This window comes from Drosophila ficusphila, unplaced genomic scaffold (assembly GCF_018152265.1).
Source record: "Drosophila ficusphila isolate 14025-0441.05 unplaced genomic scaffold, ASM1815226v1 contig_751, whole genome shotgun sequence".
NCBI classification, from domain to species: domain Eukaryota; kingdom Metazoa; phylum Arthropoda; class Insecta; order Diptera; family Drosophilidae; genus Drosophila; species Drosophila ficusphila.
In genome coordinates this window covers 196,569-217,936 of record NW_025064693.1, presented here as the reverse complement: position 1 = coordinate 217,936, position 21,368 = coordinate 196,569, and the positions used below count along the sequence as shown (strand labels likewise).

At 39.4% G+C, this 21,368-nt stretch overlaps 1 protein-coding gene across 1 annotated transcript; it reads right to left on the bottom strand.

Moving 5' to 3' along the window:
- Positions 1 to 570: 570 nt before the first annotated feature.
- On the bottom strand, positions 571 to 16,646 carry LOC122320683 (integrator complex subunit 3 homolog). Its single transcript, XM_043208850.1, has 3 exons — positions 16,494 to 16,646; positions 16,277 to 16,434; positions 571 to 643 (listed from the first exon to the last, which is right to left on the bottom strand). Exons 1-3 carry the CDS (start codon positions 16,638 to 16,640, stop codon positions 586 to 588), a joined length of 363 nt encoding a protein of 120 aa, XP_043064785.1. The 5' UTR covers positions 16,641 to 16,646; the 3' UTR covers positions 571 to 585.
- Positions 16,647 to 21,368: the final 4,722 nt, after the last annotated feature.

Below are 21,368 nucleotides of genomic sequence, written 5' to 3'. Positions count from 1 at the left end.
CTAACACATAGCTTACATTCTGAGGTATAAGCATAATAAGGTAATTCCACAAGCACCATCTCAAAAAAGTGATTGCATTTTTTTTAAAGATGATAAGTTCGAATTCCCAAGATACACGATAATTATTTACAGCTGCGGTCCAGGTAAAAACAGAGTAAAAAACATCTAAAATACGCAAATTACGTGTTTTTTTGGTAATTGTTTACGGCCACTAAAATCCGAATTTGTACTACAAATCACATCTTTAATTGTTGATAACAAAAAAAACGGTGAAAAATGTTCACTCTTCGCCAACGGATTTCAAAGTTTTAGAAAAAAAACACATCGTTTCCATATTTTACTTTATTTTTTTAAGCTGTATTTACCGTGCACCGCACTTATAAACAATTACCGTTTTTTTTTTATAAAACTTCAAAATACGTTGACTGAAAATTTAGCAGCGTTTTTTTGTAATAAACAATCACATATGCGTTTGGTACGTCAAATTTAGACCTCTGTGACCGTATTTGCAATAATCCAGTAGTGAAGTGCCGATTAATTAGGTCGTCTGGGAGCTGCGATTTGCCATACGATTGCAATGGTTGGTCACATATTCACATTACAGTCACATGTTTGTCGTAACAGCATTCGTAGCAGGTTTGATCTAAATAGAAAAAAAGGGGCTTAGTTGCTATAAAAAATCTTTGTCAATTAATCATAAACAATAAAAAAAATTTCAAATTTCAAATGGGTACAATGGAAAAACTGGGGAAGCCGATTTGCTTAAAAATCAATTATGTATTTGACAACATTGATATGTACAAGGCAGTTCTCAGACATATAGTTTACGGAAAATTTCACAATGATGGCTCTCGAAATTTGAAAAACTAAACTTTACTTTTTCTTCCAAAGCACTTTCAGATATTTTTACAACAACTGAAATGTTAACATTTCCTTTTTTGATATTTTGTTGATATTCCAGGAATATTTTTAAAATTTTTCAAATCCATAATGAAAAATAAATAACATATGAACAAATCTTCTTTTTTCATGTAAAAAATATTTTTAAGAATTTATAAGCACACAAGTTGGAACTTGTTTCATGAAGACTGAAGAATATTGAAAATTTGGAGTTATTCGAAGAAGGACATTTATGTAAGTTGCCACATTTTTGCTTAGCGAGACTTTAAGCTATTTTAGCTATGGGTTCTGCAATTGTACCGCAACCAAAGTATTTGCCAAATTGTTATAATATAAAATTGACTTTCATAAAATTAGTATTTGTAGGTATATTAACCTTAATTAAATCTGTTGAAATTAGTTCCAATGTTCCCATTTATTAACATATGTATGTAAACAACAGTATGTAAGAATAACATCAGCAGAGAGAGCTTAGCTATGTTAAGAGAGCTAAGCTATGTTAATGGAGTCGAGTAAAGTTAGCCGTCACAGAAAGATCACCGCGCGGAGTTGCGGTCAATAAATAATTAATATTATTTCAGTAGAAACAATGCGTCCTGGTTTAATGTACATTCGGGTTACGGAAATTCTCCCCTCATCAGGTTATGGGCCCAGGGCCTAGTTTTTTTTTTCTTTGCGTAAAAGTACATATAACCGGTAGTTCATTTTTTCGCCGCGGGATAACGGAAGTTACGCGGAATATATATTTTTCGGTCAACATGAGCGCCATGTATCAGATCGATAAGCTGGATACAGGGAACTATGACACCTGGGTAATCCAAATGCGCAGTGTGCTGGTCCATGCAGAGGTCTGGAAGGTGATCCAGGAGCAGCGGCCAGAAGGAGGTGACGGAATATGGGACGGACTCGATCCGAAGGCATTAGCTATGATAACACTAAGCGTAAAGCAGACACAGCTGGGTTATCTTAAGAACTGTGCCACGGCCGGAAGTGCTTGGCAAAAACTCAGAGATGTTCACCAACCAAGCGGGCCAGTAAGGAAAGTCTCCCTATATAAGAAATTACTCGGAATGCGTATGGCAGAAGGTGGCGACATAATAACGCACATAAATTCGTTCTGCGAGACAGTGGACAAACTCAGTGAAGTTGATATTAAGTTAAGTGACGAATTAACAGCAATAATATTACTGTCGAGTTTGAGCAGAGAATTTGAAAATTTCGTAATAGCCATGGAAACGCGGGATAGTTTGCGCTTGGTAGATGTGTTGAAGGTTAAACTGCTTACAGAAGGAGAAAAAAGGAACACCGAAGCAAGAGAAAGATCGGAAAATGAACAGTTAGCTTTTCATGCTAAGTTGCAGCCAGACCACACAAATAACAGGAGAAGAGACAAATCCAACGTGGAATGTTATAATTGCGGACAGCGTGGACATTATAAGAATCAGTGTAAAAGGCAAGTCAAGAACGAGATGTCAAAGGAGACACAGCAGTACAGGAACAGATCGCATACAGTAGTACCTGTGAGTGACGTACAAGAGCTAGAAGCCTCTAGCTGGTGCCTTGATAGCGGAGCTACGGCTTATATGTGTTGCGTTCGAAGTCTTTTTACCAATTATGTTTCGCAATCGGAAGACATAATTTTGGCCGATAATAACGTAATGAGAGCAGTTGGAAAAGGTGACGTAACCGTAAGAACGGATTACTGCAATCTGACACTGCAGAATGTTTTACACGTTCCAGAAATGAAAGGGAATTTCATGTCTATTAATTGCGCAGTTTCTTGAGGGTGTACTGTGACTTTTTGCAGAGACTATGCGACTGTATACCAAGATGGAGAAAAAGTTTTGAATGCGTGCAGAAAAAACAAATTGTTTATGTTTGAGAGCAAAAGGAATACTTGTCTCAGTGCCATGCAGATCAGTGCAAGTCTATGGCATAACAGATATGAACATTTAAATTATGCCAGTTTGAACAACTTAGTGAAACATTCGATGGTTCAGGGCATTAATGGAGTTAATTTTTTAGAAAAAAGCCAGTGCTTGTCATGCATGAAGAGTAAGATACACACACAGCCGTTTCCAGTATCGGAGAACAGAGCCAAACGTGAGCTGGACCTGATCCATACAGATGTGTGTGGGCCAATGGAAAAGAGATCAATTGGAGGAGCATCATACTTTGTCACATTTATTGATGATAAGACCCGCCGTGTATTTGTGTATTTCATAAAATCCAAAGATGAAATGTACGACAAATTTCTTGTGTTCAAAAACATGGCAGAGAGTCAGCTCGGACGCAAGATAAAAGCAGTACGCAGTGACAATTTGCGTGAGTTTGTTAATAAACGTTTTGACAATTTGTTCCAGGAAAATGGCATTGTACGGCAGTTAACCGTCCCCACAGCCCGCAGCAGAGCGGCGTGGCAGAGCGAGCTAACAGAACGCTAGTAGAAATGGCCAGGAGTTTGCTTATCCACTCAGGAATGCCAGAGAGTGTTTGGGCCGAGGCTGTGATGACAGCTTCTTACATCAGGAATCGGTCACCAACAGCAGCTCTCGTTGGAATCACTCCCTACGAGGCTTGGAGTGGCAGGAAACCCAATGTGAGTCATTTGCGTGTTTTTGAATCATTGGCAGCAGTAGGACTAGATAAAGGTCACCGCGGTAAATTCAAGGCCAAAGGAAAGGAATATCGATTCGTTGGATATTCACTGGAGTGCAAATGGTACAGGTTGTACGATCAGGTGACGCAGCAAGTTGTTGTTAAACGCGACGTATTATTCAAGGAAATTCAAGCAGATGAGCCTAAGATTTTTGAATTTCCAGCAGTACAAGTTTCGACAAGGGATCCAGCAAACGTACTTAAAGTGGAGTCCCAGCGCGATGGGGATGAGCAGCAGAAAGACAGCGAATATGAAGTACTCAGAGGAAACCCCAGCGCAGATGAAAACGGAGGAGGCAAAGATCGCGAGCAGCATGATACGGAGCAGGAACACCCTGAAGGAGAGGCAGGCAGAATCGGGCCAGGGAGGCCTAGAATCATTCGGACCGGCAAGTCGGGGCGACCAAGGAAGGAATATAACCTTGTCAATGCTATGACCAGTGCAGAGATTCCACTTCCGCAAAGCTGCGATGAAGCGCTACGTAGCCAGCAAGCTACATTTTGGAAGGCAGCCATGAAGTCGGAGTATGACTCGCTCGTGGCAAATAACACATGGACCCTAAGCGAGTTGCCCAAGGGACAAAAGGCAATCGGAAGTCGATGGGTTTTCACCATAAAAAGAGACAGCGAAGGCAATCCCGAGCGGTATAAATCGCGTCTAGTAGCGAAGGGTTGTTCCCAGAAATACGGAATTAATTATGGAGAAACTTTCTCACCGGTGTGTCACTATGAGACAATCCGCCTAGTATTGGCGCTGTCAGCGGAGTTGAGGATGCACTTACACCAGATGGATGTGTGCACAGCCTACCTCAATAGTGATTTGAGCGAGACTGTGTATATGAAGCAGCCAAAGAATTTCGAGGATGAAGCATGCAAGAACAAGGTGCTGAGGCTCAACAAGGCAATATATGGGCTAAAACTGGCAGGCCGCCAGTGGAACGCTACCTTGGATGCAGCACTTCGAGAAATCGGATTCGTACCCTGTCAATATGAAGCATGCTTGTAGAAGCAGGACATAAATGGTAACTTGTGTCTTGTACTAATTTATGTCGATGATCTCCTTCTAGCGTGTCAAAACAAAACGGACCTGATGCAGATCAAGTCAAAGATAGCTTCGAAATTTGAATGTGTGGACAAAGGGCTGCTAAGCATGTTTTTGGGCATGCAAATTGAACGCGAAGGCGAGTTGGGCAGTATAACGATGAACCAGACGTTATATATCAAGGATATGCTGCAGCGACATGGTCTGGAGCAGTGCAGGCAGACAGCGACACCCTTAGACCCAGGATTTCAGGTGGTATGCAACAACGAGCATTGCGTTGCTCAGGATCCAACTGCATATCAGTCTGCTATAGGAGAATTAATGTGGCTAGCATTAACCTCAAGGCCAGATATTTACCATGCTGTCGTAAAGCTGGCACAACGAAATAAGGATCCTCATGATGAACATGTTTTGGCCGTCAGCCATGTAATGCGGTACTTGGCAGGAACGGCCACCAACAAGTTGAGCTATTGCGCAGGAGATTCGGCATTAGTGGGCTACGTTGATGCCGACTGGGCCGGCGACGCCAGCCACCGACGATCGTATACAGGATATGTTTTCCTTTTATCAGGAGGACCCGTTTCTTGGAAGTCGGAAAAACAGGACAGTGTTGCCCTCAGTAGCACGGAGGCAGAATACATGGCGCTGTCATCAGCTGTAAAAGAGGCTTTACATTTGAGACGTTTAATCATCGAGATCGGTTGTGGAAGCAAGGATACTCCCACAATCCTCTACGGAGACAATCTCAGCGCTCAGAACTTGGCAAAAAATCATGCACGTTCGAAGCATATAGATATAAGGTATCATTTTGTTAGGGAAGTTATCCAGCTAGGTGATGTTAAATTGAATCATAAATTGTATCAACCCACGATATGATAGCCGATATGTTAACTAAAACTTTGCCAAAACTGAAACATGAGAAATTGATTAAGCTTATGAATATTATGTAAATATTATATTGATAAACATTTATAATGGTAACATTGAGGAGAGGTGTTGAAATTAGTTCCAATGTTCCCATTTATTAACATATGTATGTAAACAACAGTATGTAAGAATAACATCAGCAGAGAGATAAATAATTAGAAATCAAGCTTTCGGCCACTTTTTTTATTAATGTTTAGGCCCCAAGGTACCTTTTAAAAAAAAAATAAAATTCCTAGACCATTTTTAGCAAAAGCCGCTAAAGCGCAATTTTACCATTATTATTTCAGTAGAAACAATGCGTCCTGGTTTAATGTACATTCGGGTTACGGAAATTCTCCCCTCTTCAAAATCTTTTACATTATTAGCTTGGTTGCTGTTGCAAATGCGTTCTTTTGACTTGTGGCCTTTCGGAATCGGAGTTTTACGTTGTAGTTTCTTAAGGCTTATTACATATGTCGCAAGCCCTTGACAAACTTTTAATGGCATTCCAACTCAGGTTAAAGCGGAATGTTTGGGAATTTTTAAAGATGTGAAAGTCTGATTTCTAACATCCATCGTTCGATGCATAACTTAATTCCTACAAAAAATGAGTTTTAAGAAATTAAACGAAAATGTTGAGGAACTACCTTATTAAAATATATTCGAAAATAATATGTAAAAACAGTGTGATGAATTATACGATGAAGTGTGATTCACAAACAATTTGAGTCGTTAATATTTCCGTTTATTAACTGTATTCCGAGAGCTTTTGTAGTAGAGTTTTCAAACATCTATGTTTCCTCTTTACTCATCACTTCTTGGCTGGTATTTGGTAAGTGCATCAAAAATTTGTATCAATGAAATAAAATAAACTAAGCAATAATATTATTATAGATTTTAGTGTGATTTTATTCTTATTGGTTTTGGCGGCGCGTTAAAAAATTGAGAAGGCTTTGAAAGAGCAGAATAGGAATGGTAATTAGAGTAATTAGGTACGATCATATGATTTGTAATGACGTGTTTGTCCAATATAGCTGCGTGTCAGAAGGAAAAAGACGATGTCGGCAGCACGATCCCAAATAAGCAGGCAAAATATTGTCAATCTGTCGTATGGAACTTTTTGATAAGTCGACTGATGGCAGGACAGCCAAATGCATTAAATGTGGCAAAATCTATAAAACAAGTGGCAATACGAGCAACTTGTCTTGCCACTTGAAGAGGATACATCCTAACTTGACAGTTAGTGAGTTGCCACAAAGACAACAGAAAACAGTTTTGTCATTCATAGACAAAAAAAATTATATATCGTCGAATAGAAAACAAAAATCGGACAGTGCCATATGTGACTACATTTGCTCAGACTTGCGCCCTATATCAGTAGGGGAAAATAAAGGCTTCCGCAATTTTGTATGCCAGCTTGATCCAAGGTATGAATTGCCTTCATGAACCACTTTAAGGAATGTTCATTTGGCAAATGCATTCGAAGACAAGGAGGCAAAGTTGTCTGTCTTTTTAGAAAAAGTAGAGCACTGTGCAATAACTTCAGATTGTTGGACGTCGAGGGCCAACGAGTGCTACATAACTGTAACGTGCCATTTTATTACAGTCCACTGAAAAGCTCCTCGACGAAACGAGTCATTCCTCGAAAAATGGAGAGCGGCAGTGACTGGATGGCTCCGTGGCAATATGATTGGATGACGGCCATTGAGTCCACTCTAAGAAGCTCAAACTGATCAATAAAGGGAGATAGAGATGCAAGCGAACTAGACGGTTCCCATAAATGAGAACGCTGAACCAGACGAAGCAATAATTGAGTACCGCTTTGAATATCCGACACCTTAAAATCCGGCTGCCGATAGCGATTTATAAACTTGTAGACGTATCCGAAAATCATTTTAAGCGCAGCGAAGGAATTTGGAACAGGTTACGATGTCTACGTATGGCGATTTTATGAGCAGGACCTTTCGACGATCATCAAGGCGATCCAAGTTATTCTCCCTACTAACGAGAGGTAAAGCAAGGGACGAGATTAATGAAGAGCCATTGGAGACGCCATATCCTCCGGAAACAATCCATCCCAGGCGAGTCTTTTGAAAAGCGGTACTCTAGGTGGGAACTTTATTTGCCCAACGCACACCATCTCATAAAACAATCTGGCTCCAATCAAAAGATCCACACGCTGAGGGATATAAAACGTAGGGTCAGCTAATTTAATGTTTTGCGGTATTTTCCAGCTGCCGATGTCCACATTAAAACTAGGCTGTAGCTCAGTTATATTGGGGGCAATAACTGCGGTTAGGTTCACCGTGTAATCAGACGTTCGGGACTGCATCGTAATATTAACTGAGTGACCATTTGTAACAAAGCTCGAATCACCGATTCCAGTAACAGATGCCGAGGACTTCATCTTCTTTGTTTGAAGCTGATCTGCAAAGCGGGATGTTATTAGATGCAGTTGAGAGCCCGAATCAAGAAGGACTCGACATGGAACGAAAACTCCAGACCGATTTTTTACGAGAACGGTGGCAGTGGCTAGGAGCACAATGTCAGTACTGAAATCCTGAGCAATAAGAGCAGTGGATGTGGAAGGCACGGCAGATGGTTCTACGACAGCATTGAGTGAGACAGCGGCAAGAGCTTCTGGAAGCTGTGATCCTGCCTGTGGAGAAGCGGAGGCTAAATTTCCCAAGTGAAGGAGGGTGTGGTGTTTAGCTCCGCATGCACGACAATTGCTGGAATTTCACTGCCTCAATTGATGCCCTATCTTAAGGCAGTTTATGCAAAGAGAGAGCTTCTTTACTTCTTGAAGCCGATTTGCAGGGGGCAGGGCATTAAAATCTTGGCAGTAATGAATGGAGTGACCAGAAGCATTATAGAACGAAAAAATCCAAGGGTTAATATTTGTGGCAACAAAAGCGGATCTACGAGAATTAGACGTTCCGTTGTTTTCCACCTGATCGCCAGACGCATAGTTTGCCATGGCAAAATCCATAGTCTCCAATGTTCTGCATCGCTGCTCCAAAAATGACGCCATGGATTCCCACGTCGGAATTAGATTGATGAATACTGAATCCTCTAATCGCTCCTCCCATTTGGCCTGGCTCGCAGGATCTAGCTTTTGAAGCAGTATTTGGACGATAATACAACCTGCGATTTGTTCCGTAGTGCCCAATCCCTTTAGAGCACGAATATGAGCGGTAAATTTGTCGGAGAGCTCACGAAGCATCGAGACGGAACCACTCTGCACTGCCTTAAGCCCCAGGATCTCAGTAATGTGTGCCTGAAAAACCAAACGACGATTATCAAATCTGTTTTGCAGTAAGTCTAAAGGAACAGAATAATTGCCATCCGAAATTTCCAGCGAGCGGATGGTTTCCAACGCAGAATCCCTTAAGCATGAACGTAGATGCTGCAGCTTTTCAATGTTGGTCAGGTCAGGATGACTATCAATGATGGTAGTGAACATGGAGTAAAAATCTGCCCAATTCGCATAACCTCCAGCGAATTTCGGTAGTTCAAGAGCGGGAAGTGGAATCGCTCGGCGCAGAGCTTCCCGCTGCTGATGGCCGAAGTGACCGGGCGTATTGCCATCAGCGAAGGTTGAGTGCTGAAGCAGCTGCGAGGAGCGCTTTGTGATCTCCGATCGAACCGTCGACTTCAGAATTACCAAGTCATTTCCAAGTTCCTCAAAATCCAATTCTTCCAGCTCGTTGAGAACCCTTTTAAACGCCTTTTGAAGCTCCTCGATAAGTTCCAACCTCACATGAAGGCCAGAATCGTCAAAAGAATTCAAAGCCGAACTTGAAAGGGATTAACCGCTCCACTCTATTAAACATTGAAGTTGCTTTGCGCTTCAAAAATGTCACCCTGTTTGAATTGCGATTGTCGGTGACGCTAACCGAATTTTCTGAAGCCATGTTAAGCAGCAACAACAACAAAATAAATGCAGCAGATTCGGCGGGCAAAATTCGGCTTCAGCGGGAAGATAAGCGTAACGGGGAACAGCGAAAAACCGGTCCGCTTTTGGTCTATATACCGCCTTATGTAAAAGCTGGTGTAACCAGAGTGCTACATATTATTTGCATAAATCAATTAATTTTATTGTTTTGCAACAAACATAAAGTGAGATATGCAGCAGACTCAGCGAGTAAAATTCGGCTTCAGCGGGAAGATGAGCGCAAAGGAGAATGCGAAAAATTGGTCCGCTGCTGGTCTAGATAGCGCCTTATGTACAAGTTTGTGTAACCAAGAGTGTTATTATTTTCACAAATCAATTTATAGATATTTGTGTTGTTTATGGCAGGTAAACGCACAATGTAGCTGCAACACAGATAAAGCAAAATATGCAGCCTTGTAAAATAAATTAATTTTTGTGACTTGCACTGAGTCTCTTTTATGCACAGATCACGTCGGGGTCACCAAATGTTAAGCTAATAAGCTTTTTTATTAGCTGTTGAAATTAATTATGCACGAAGAAAATTTTGTTTTCGATTTCTGCAGCAGCGATTTTATTTTCGACGAAAAAGAGTTACAATGGTCCGCGGGATCGAAAAGAAGTATTACAATTGAATTGAGACGCGGATCAGCCGATCCTGACCCAAAGTAGAAGCCAACAAGCAACAAAAGAGAGCGAATAGAAAGATAAGAGAGAGAGAGAGAGCGATGGTAATTATGCAGATCGGGTCATCGGCTGGATGACCCGACACCCATAACTACTGAACGAATAACAATTTATGATAAGTTTGTACATATTTGGAAAGGTACAAGCAAGAGAAAGTGTTCACCAAAAATAGAGAATTAAAAAACAAAAACAAAACAAGTTATAGGCGTTTGAAAAAAAAAAATGTTTTTAGGGTTGGGCCATGTTGTCAGGCTTGGGCCATCTTCAGACAATATCGTAACGCGGTGGAATAAAATTGAATTCAGGTAAATTTCACATTATTTTGTTCATTTATTTTATTATTCGGGATTTTACAGTAAATGTCGGTTCAAGAAAATGATTCAAATATGCAGTTTTGACATATAAAATAACTTTTTCGCATTTTTGCGCACTTCAGGTGAACTTCTCTCTTGCATTCAATGCACGTAACAAATGCGATTTGTATAACGTGGCATAGTTTCCAAACATATAAAGCAGAAATCGATGTCTTCATCTTCATCAGAAGAGAATTTATTTTTGCATTTTCTTTGGGGGACGACCACGTTTCGCTGGTATTTTGGTGCATGCTTTTGGAGCAAAAGTTGTTTTTTTCGCTCGTTGTTTTTGTCGAATAAAAGTTAGGAATAATTTTTTTGTCTCATTCAAAATTCACTCTTTTGCATATTTTTTCTACAAGAGACTGAAATATTACAACAAAAATCGAAAATACACGAATAAAATGCAAAAATTATGTCGGCCCAATCCTGACTACAAAAGTGGTCCAACCCTGTCGACATGCGTTATTAATCTATTATGGTATCACATAGCAAAACTATACCTGTCATCTTATATATATCTTAGTATTTTGTAATATAACAACTATATAACGTATTTTTATGCTCAACTCAACAGGTTAAAAAAACTTTTCCGAACACTTTTCCTTTACATATCAACGAAACGTAGAAAAAAGTAATCCCGAAATGAGTAGTCACGTGGAAAGTTTCTTGTGACCGATAGAAGTTTCTTGACACGCACAAACAGATGGCTCTAGTACGAATATTCAAAATACTGAGAAGGCCCAAGCCTGTCAACGGTCCAACCCTGACAACATTCCCCTACATATTGATATACCCATATATTTTATATTGTAACAAATATTGAATAAAAGTGAATCGCTTTGGACCTTTAAAATTAAATATTTGTCGTTGAACCAATAAGTGCAAATTAATTCCACCAATTAAACAACAGGTACCATAAAAAAAGAGCAATCTGCCAAGTCTGCTAAACGAATTAACTGTTTTCGCAAGGCAGACTTTTTGAGGCTAAGAAAATTAATATCTTGCTATAATTGGTCCGATCTTTACACTTGCAATAATATGGCGGATGCCATAAATATATTTTACACTGAAATCCAGACTTTTTTTAATTCTTGTGTTGCGAAATACTATCCGTCTATCTCTAGCAAACCTCCTTGGTTCAATAAAGAGTTGACACACTTAAGAAATGTAAAATCCAGACTTTATAGGAAATTTAAAGACACCGGTTCTCAATCTATCTTTTCAAAATATTTAAAAGCTTGGTCAAATTTTACCGTGCTTAATGCTCAGTATTACAAAAACTATTTAAACCCTTGCAAGGTCCAGTTTGCGCAGGATCCGAAACAGTTTTATAATTTCGTTAATACTAAGCGTAAAACATCTTCTTTCCCTTCCTCGTTATCATTTGAAAATACTACGGCAACATCGGATCAGGCAATAGCCGATTTATTTGCCCAGTTTTTTCAAACAACATACTCACCTCACTTACCTCACTATGATCAGCCCTATTCTTATGCTGTATCCAAGTCGAATTTAATATTCTGTCCCACGTTAAGCGAGAGCTCCCTACTTTGCGATCTTCAGCGTGTTAAGCCTGCATATTCGCCAGGCCCCGATGGAATTCCTTGCTGTGTGCCTTGTGCAAGCCGCTTCTCAAATTGTTTACCCTCTCTTTGGAAACGTCACAGTTTCCCCATATGTGGAAGGAGTCTTTTGTCATTCCTCTTCACAAAAAAGGTAACAAATCGGATGCAAGCAATTATAGATTGTCTGCCATTCCTAAGCTTTTTGAAAAAGTTATCACCCCTCACTTGCAGCACCTGTGTAGGTCAATAATTTTACCGTGTCAACACGGTTTTATAAAACAAAGATCAACAACCCCTAATCTCTTGGAGTTTACTTCATTCGTGATTAGGGGTTTTAACAGGGGCGTAGCTACCGCTGTATCAGCCGTATCAATTATACGGAGCCCCCCGGGCCACGGGGGCCCCCAAAGTGTGTAAGAGTGAATATTTAAAATTTGATTTTTATGACCTTGCAGAGCAAAAGGGAATTATAATTTCAGTCAGAAGTTTGCAACGCAGTGAAGGAGACACCTCAGACCCCAAAAAGTATATATATTATTGATCAGCATCACGAGTAGAATCAGAATACGTCTGTCCGTCTGTCCGTTTCCGCGAAAACTAGTCTTTCAGTTTTAAAGCTATCTTGATGAAACTTTCCCAAAAGGTGTGTAGTTATTGCATGCAGTATATAAGTCGGAACGGGCCGGATCGCCCGACTATATCGGATAGCTCCCATACGCGAGAATGAAATAAAAAATTCTCAGACCATTGTTTTTGATCAGATCGACTTGATTTCTTCAAGATGGCGTTTTCTAACTGTTATTGAATTTTGGATTAAATTTGATCAAAATCGGATAACTCTATCATGTAGCTGCCTTAGGAGAGATCGAAAAATATATATGGAATTAATGGAAATAAATTAATAACATCGTTGTTTTTTATCCCAGGAGCATGATTTTTTGAATATCAAGTTTTTAAAAACTCTTATATTGAGAAAAAAGTTTCATAAAAATCGGACAACTATATCTTATAGCTGCCATAGGAAAGATCGAAAAATCTATATAGAAATAACGGAAATAAAATTATAACATCGTTCTTTTTCATCAGACAAGCATGGTTTTTGGAATAAAGAGTGTTCTAACGACTCTTGAATACCGAATTCAATTTAATCAAAATCGGACGAGAATATCATATAGCCGTTTTTGAACAATAGTCGAAAATATAGAAAATTAATAGAAAAATCGTCTTAGCTTCGATGTTGTTTAGCCTTTATGTATTTTTTTCGACAAATTGGATGAGTGTAAGGGTATAAAAGCTTCGGTTTGCCGAAGCAAGCTTCCTTTCTTGTTTTCTTTTGTGAAAAATCTTTACCTCCATATAAGGGCCTCCAAAAATTTTTTATACGGGGCCCCGACAAGGCACGCTACGCCCCTGGGTTTTAAACACAATTTTCAAACAGATGTCATCTACACTGACTTTAGTAAAGCATTTGACTCTGTAAATCATTCACTTCTTATAAGGAAACTTGACTTATTAGGTTTCCCAGTTGATCTTCTAGAAAGGATCTTAAGTTATCTGAATGGCAGGACACAAAGGGTCCTTTTTAAGAATTCACTTTCTTGTGTTCTCCGAGTCACCTCCGGCGTCCCTCAAGGGAGCCACCTTGGCCCGCTACTATTTACCTTATTTATTAATGACCTTCCATTAGTAATAACTCACTCACGTGTACTTATGTACGCAGATGATGTTAAATTGTGCTTGCAGTATAAGGACATTTCTTGCCGTTCGAATTTACAATCCGATCTAGATAGCTTTCAAAATTGGTGCAGTGATAACATACTCAACTTAAACGGCTCAAAGTGTAAGCTTATGACCTTTTGTCGAACTGACCCGATACGGGGGGCTTAGACTTTAAGTGGATGCTCTTCGGACAGAATAACTCAGGTGGATGACCTTGGTGTTCTTCTGGAATTAAAATTTTCTATCCATATTTCGTCTATGGTAAATAAAGCCAGGAGTGTGCTTGGATTTTTAAAAAGGTGGTCAAAGGAATTTGACGACCCTTACATAACTAAAAATTTATTTATTTCGCTTGTCCGTCCAATTCTTGAATATGGATCACCGGTTTGGAGTCCCCAATATGGAGTTCATTCGGATCGTATTGAATCGGTCCAAAAAAATTTTTTACTTTTTGCCCTACGGCGCCTAAATTGGGATGCAAACCTCTTATTGCCTTCCTATTCTAGCAGACTACTTATAATTAACTTACCATCCCTAGCCAATCGTAGAACGATGCTTGGAACAGTTTTTATGTTTAATCTTATTTGTGGTAAAATTGATAGCCCCGACTTAGTTAGCAGGTTAAACTTTTCTGTTTCAAGTAGATTAACCAGAAATTACATCCCCCTGATTTTAAATCAATGTAGATCTAACTATGAACTGCATGATCCCTACAGAGTATTGTGTTCTGACTATAATAGACTTTATCCTATTATATCAATTTCTGACTCTCTGCCGCTCTTAAAGCGATCTCTTCTGACTTTTTTAGCTCATAATTAGATCTTATTGTGTTCCTCCTCATTTTCCTCGTCCTTTTTCTTATTTTTCTATAGTCGCGACTCTTTTCTCGCGAACCGAGCCGTGTGATACACGGCAGCGCCCCTCGGTCGGTTGGGCGGGAGATGTGGCCGTGGGACACGCGCGTCGTATTTTATTTTAAATTTAAAATTAAAATAAAATTTAACTTAACTTAACTTTTCTTTCCTTAATTTTTTTTTTTTTAAAAATCGCGTCAAAATTATCGCGAATCGTGCCGTACGATACACGGCGGTCGCCCCTCGGTCGGTTTGGCGGGTAAGTGGGCCGTGGGACTACGCACGTAAAAAAAAAAAAAAATTATGTCGTAGTGAGCACCAATTTAGGGTTGAAAATTACGGCCGGAAATTTAACCTATTGTGCAAAGAAAATCACTGCAAAAAGTTGTGCGCGCATTTTCATTCCTAAATTTTCCGCGCTTTTCCTCCATTTTCCCAAGCCTTGGCGCATTTCCCGCGCTTCTGCGCATCCCGCTTATATATTCGTTGCCCTTAGATATCGGTCAGTGCATCATTTTCCGCTTATGTCCCAGCCATCAGCTACAGCCTTGAGAAACCTGATCGACACAGTCAGAGCTCTTTATGACTCTTTGCTGTCTATTGGGGATGTCAAACGAATTACGAATGCCATCTTCATTCATTTAATAATGAGCAAAGTCGATGCAGGAACAAAGAGAAAGTGGGAAGAACAGTTGGACTATACTTCGCTTCCGCTTTGGAGCGAATCGCTGCCAGGGACGACCCTTCTCTTTGTGTGTTTTGCTCATCAGCAGAGCATCAAATAGGAATCTGCGCTTCTTTCGCAGCCCTATCTGTACAGCAGAGGTTCGATTTTGCCAGAAAAGTGTCCTTATGCATCAACTGCCTTCGCAAGGGTCACACCGTTAAAAAATGCAGATCGAACAGGTGCAGGGTGTGCAAATCTTCACACCACACATTGCCAGATAAAGCAGTGGCCTGAACTTCGCATCTTGCAAAAAATTGTTCTCGGCTGGATAGTGTCAGGGAGATGTGCGTCTGAAAACAAAATTAAAGCAGAAAATTCGGTACATCTCAACTGTCAAGAAGAAGCGGTGGAGTCAATCGACACAACCCTGCAGAAATTTTGGTTTGTGGAGGACTTGCCGCCTAAGGCTAAAGTCCATACTCCTGAGCAGCAACTTTTTAAACAACACTTTGAGAAGAATACTCAAAGACTGTAGTCCGGGAGATTTTCGGTTCGTCTGCCGTTCAAATCTGACGCCGAAGCTAGCTTCTTTGTTTTAAAATTTAATCACTATCTGCCAAGAATCATGGATGTACGGAATTTTTTTACGATAATATGCATGTTACTAATTAATATCGGACATATGCATGTTACTAATTAATATCGGACCATTATATAATATAACTGCCAGAGAAATGAAAAAATTAATGAAAAATTCGACCAAACTAGGAATCTTTAGATTTGTGATGACTGCAAGGGTGAAGAGGCCTCTGCTTGCCAAATCTTGCGCCCTTTTCTATTGGTTTTATTTCAGGTTGAGTGGTGGGGAAATATTTTGGTTGAAATCGCAGTTTTTTTTTTTTAACTTGATCGCCCATATCCACATTCCATTTAAAAATATTTAAGGCTCGTGTAAAATAGTCCACAAATAAAACTGGGTTTCATTTACCTTAATGAAGAGGTTACGAAGGGATCACCCCTTGACTTTGCTTCTCTGCTAAGCATTAATCGAATTATTTCATTCGTTGGTTCTTCATGTTTTAACAACAATAGAAAGTGACTTAATGCTTCGGGGTGACTTCCAGCTTCCAGTTCTGGTAGTAGGTCCTAAAGAAACAGCCCAACTTAATAATTAAGAAGGTAATTGAATCGGTCAAATTATTCACCTGAATACTTTTTAATGGCACATCATGAGCTTGAACAATTTGCCATAGGCAAAACTGTTCGTAGGTCTCAAACTCAAGACTTTCTCTAATACAATCAATGCTTTCCTTGGGCTTCCGAGTATATGATATCGCGGACATTTTTAGCATCTATGCAGCGAAGTGCAACTCGCAAAAGATCTGTGTTATTGGTGGCTATTGACTTAAACTCTCTGTATACGCCCGGAAGTAGACACAAAAACATATTAGTGTTTTCCCTTTCAAGCAGATCAAGGTCTCGCACTGATTCTAAATTGATATGCTTGCTTAAGCTTCGGACGATAAATTCATTTCTTGTCTTGTCTCCTGTGAGAGTGGTCGCCCATCGGATGAATCAGAAATGACGGAAACTTATTAAACTTTAATTACATAATTTTATTTTATGATTTTATTATCATCACTAAAAAATATTAAAACATTTTACTTCAAATTTTGTAATTTGTTTTTTAATACTAATATTAACATGAACTCAAGGCGTAGTGAGACGATTTGTTCTATAGTGGATCCTAATTTCAGAGGAATTTCAGATCGACAGCTGCCAACTATAAAAGAAGTCATAAAGTTTATTTTATTTGTTATAAATGTATTGAAAATTAAGGGTGAAGGAAAGAATCCATCCAATTCATATATACCTATATGCGATTGTTTTTAAACAGATTGACAAAATTTGGATTAAGGCTTCCATTCCAATCGTAATCAAGGAACGAGTTGTTCATTTACTAAAATCTTGATTGAGACACTTTTCGACGTTGCCGTTTGTAAATGCGCATCATTTGAACGCTATTTTTGTTTAAAGCCTAACAAAGTTCTTATCAATAAAAGAAGTTTTTTTTTTTTTGATCAAAGAAATGATAAGAAAATGCTAATTGGCGGTGTTGACAGGATAGAAACAGCAAAATTAAAGAAAATGCAAGGCCATAGCGAAGAATTATTGTAAAACTACAAAAGAAGATTCTGGTTCAAGTGAAGATTCTGCTTCAATTTCTGATAAAGATTGACAGAAAAACCACAAGGAACTTTAAAACAAAAAAGATACATCCTCGCCTTCAACTGAGACTACAGTAGCTTCCACAGCAAATCGGAATACGCTGTATCTTATGCACGGTCAGCAGCCTCAAAAAACCGCTGAAAACATTATCATAAGAGGCATTTACTTTGATGGATGAAAATACAAGACTCTCGTGAATGAAAAAATAGGAAGCCGTTTTCATCGTAAAGAAGTTTTAGAAGAGCGTATCTCAACTTTGCAGAGTCAGGATTTTTAGGCCACGCATTCAGCATTTTTGGGCCACGCAACACCAAAACGTGTTATTACAACATTATTGGAGAGTGATGGTCAGATTTTAGATGAAGTGATTTGTGTAGGATGCGATGGAAGAGCAACTAACACTGGTTGGAAAGATGACGTGATTCAATATTTAGACAGACCATTAAAATGGTGCGTTTCTATGCTTCATTGCAATGAGTAACCCCTTCAACATTTATTTATGGCTTTAGATGGTTGCACTTCGGGTCCTAAAGAATGCTCCGGATCAATTGGAAAACAACTGGTGGATTGCGAAACTAAAAATACGGTGTATTTTTGTGCAGTGCCTGGTAATTTGCCTGACTTGCATCAAATGTGGTCAATGAACTTAGTACGAATCAAAAATATCTCTTCGAAATATGTCAAGCTGTGCCATCTGGCTACTGCCTGCTCGAGCTAGCTTGTCGTCAATCCAGTAAAAATAGGTAAAAAAAACTTTTTAAGTTAAACTGTTTTATGTAAAGATAAATGTACTAAAAACCAAAAAATAATATAAAATAGATACAGACGTGGGAATTATAAACATATGCATAGACTAGACTAAAATAAAACCGTGGGGCAAACAAACATTTTAATCAACGATTGTAGAGAATTCACGCGCCGTACATTGCAATATATGTTTTACATAAAACAGTTTAACTTAAAAAGTTTTTTTTACCTATTTTTATTTTATTACTAAAAACCATTTGGTAGCGGCGGTTCAATTTTGCATAGTAAATTGTATTCTACTTGTTGACCCCTTTCATTTTATACCCATGTTGATGGGATTGATAAAACCTAAGTTATCCGCCGTTTTGTAGAGGCCGCCATCTTGGATTTTAATTTTATATAGTACGTTGTATTCTACTGGCCTCATGTTGCTCATGTGTTTTTGACGCTAATTGTTCCCGTCGTTTCTGTAATCGACCGTTTCTATCACCTTCACTTTCTTTAGCTCGTTTTGCTTCATAATTTTCGTTCGCTTTTTGAAGCCTTCGTTTACGCTGTGTTGCAGTTTCTTTCATAATTATTATTATTATTTAGCTTACCCCGTTTGTTGTCAGATTGATCTGAATTGATCTGATGTGTTTGACAGTGACAATGATACCCATGTTGTTGAGACCTTTCATTTGATACCCATATTGATGGGATTGATAGAACCTACGTTATCCGCCATTGCGCGGCCGCCATCTTGGTTTACAATGTTATTGATATTACTATATTGTATTGTCATCGGAACTGAAGGTGTGTACCAAATTTCAGATCAATCTGACAACAGGAAGGTACTTAAATTTCAATTTCTTATTTTGACCCAAACATGTGAGCTAAATAAAACAGTTTAAAAATGTCACACTCAAGGTGGGTTACAACTGCTAATCTTATAGTTAGACTTTATGTTAGTACTCTTAGCCCATCAGAAAGCTTGCAACACCTCGTAAAATACGTGCTTAAAGTATACGCACCAATTTTTCCAAGTCAAGCAAACAAGCTCATTAAAGTACGTGTTCAAACATGTTTTTCAACTCATTCAGTACTCTCGATTTTTACCAGAGAATCGTCGAACTATTGTCCAGAAAATATACTGATCGCAATGTTGTTTGACGAAAGAGACTATATTCGAGTAAATAATAAAGTCCAAAGAAGCAGATAGTAAAGATAAATATAGGAAGTTCAAGTCACCTAATCTAAATTTTCGTGCCGATGATTACACGGAAGTCATTATTTGGGATGAATGCCAGGTTACAGTACCTCCAGTTGTTCAACATATTCCCGTTCATCAACTACAAATAATGGCTTGAGAAAAAACCTTACAAGTATCGGAGGCCTCACAAAATGTAACTAATTTTCCCTCTAGAGACGGCTTAATTAGAACTTTTTAGACTTTGGTTTTTTATTTTGAATCTTCTCTTACGAGACCAACAAAATGTGTTAAAATCTTAAAGTACTACATTATTCTAACAATTTGTTAAACTGTATTTATGTTAGACTGTCCTAATAGTTGTCGCTGGATGGGACGGTCGTTACGACGGGAGCGGCTACATACCAACGTCAATGCTCTAGCGAGGTGGTTTGGATGGGTTGACAGGTTTGTGTAGTAATTTTCCATGTGCTGCGCTACTACATCTCTGACGGGGAGTACACTCAAGTCTCTCTGAATATTTACACTCCAAACGTACCACGGTGCCCCGTTGATAAATCTTAGGATCTTTGTTTGGGCTCTCTGCACGATTTCTACGTTGCTGTTGCTGGCGCTGTCCCACAACTGGGAGCCATATGTCCAGATTGGTTTCAAACCCGTATTGTAGAGGAGGACCTTGTAGTCCAGACTGAGTGGGGAGCGGGAGTTTATAAGCCAATGCAAACTATTTGCCTTCAGCCTTAGGTGAGTTCGTTTAGCTTCAATATGCGTGCGCCAGGTAAGCCGTCTGTCGAGATGTACGCCAAGATATGTTACATCATCTGACTGGGGAAGCACGGTGTTGTTTAGTGTAAGGTTTGGGCAGTTTCGTCTATTTAAGGTAAATGTTACTTCTTTACATTTTTGCTCATTTACTTTTATACGCCAGTCTGAGAGCCATTTCTCCACTACATCCAGATGGGCCGCAAGTTGCGCTGAGGCTTGTTGTGGACATCTAGATCGGCTGAGAACCGCGGTGTCGTCGGCAAACGTAGACATAGTCAGTTGTCTGCTCGTAGGAATATCAGAAGTGTAGAGTAGGTATAAAGTTGGCCCGAGAACGCTACCTTGAGGAACTCCTGCTTCGATGTTACGTTCAGCTGACATGGAAGTATTGCATCTCACCACAAATATCCTGTTGTAGAGATATGACTTCAAGAGTTTATGCGTGTTATTAGGGAGCATTATTTTGATTTAATACATTAGGCCGTCAAGCCATACTCTAAAAATACCGCAGTGCAGTATTCCCTATTTTCAAATACACTTCGAATTTCTGAAGTTATGCGGTTCACCTGTTCGATAGTTCCATGTTTTTCGCGAAAGCCGAATTGATATGCTGGGACAATAGTATGTCTTCTGAAGTATGGTATGATACGGGTTAGAAGGCATTTTTCAAAGAGTTTTGATAGACACGAGAGTAAACTTAGCGGTTTGTATGAGGAGGCGAGGGTGTGGTCTTTTTCTGGTTTTGGTGTCATTATGATGATTGACTTTTTCCACCTCTTTGGGAAGCAGCCCAGTCTTGTCATCGCGTTGAACAGCTGGCATATTGTATATATGGCATAGGGTACAGCTCATAGTGGGAGTTCTATAAGCATTTTTTGAGTTGTTAGATCGCAGCCTGCAGATTTTCTCGGTTGTAGCTGTTCTTTTAAAATTTTTATGACTTCGCATGGTCGAAATACAATTGGTTCAGCAATAGGAAAGTCGTCTTCAGTTTGCGATCTTATATTACGCACGTTTTTTTGTTGGATTTGGCTGGTACACATTTTTAAGGTGGTCGGGCCCAGCAGCCTGCAGGGGTCCTTATTGGCGTAACCGTTACTGTTGGAGGGCTCAGTGTTGAGTGGGCTTTCAATAGTGGGAATTTTGAGCT

Bases quoted from the DNA above. Each gene is read 5' to 3' on its own strand.
- LOC122320683 (XM_043208850.1), bottom strand. From the start codon at position 16,640: ATGCTAAAAATGTCCGCGATATCATATACTCGGAAGCCCAAGGAAAGC. The intron at 16,435-16,493 runs GTGAATAATTTG...CTGTTTCTTTAG, and splicing joins TGCCATTAAAAAGTATTCAG to GACCTACTACCAGAACTGGA. The intron at 644-16,276 runs GTAAATGAAACC...TTTTCTATTTAG, and splicing joins TTCGTAACCTCTTCATTAAG to ATCAAACCTGCTACGAATGC.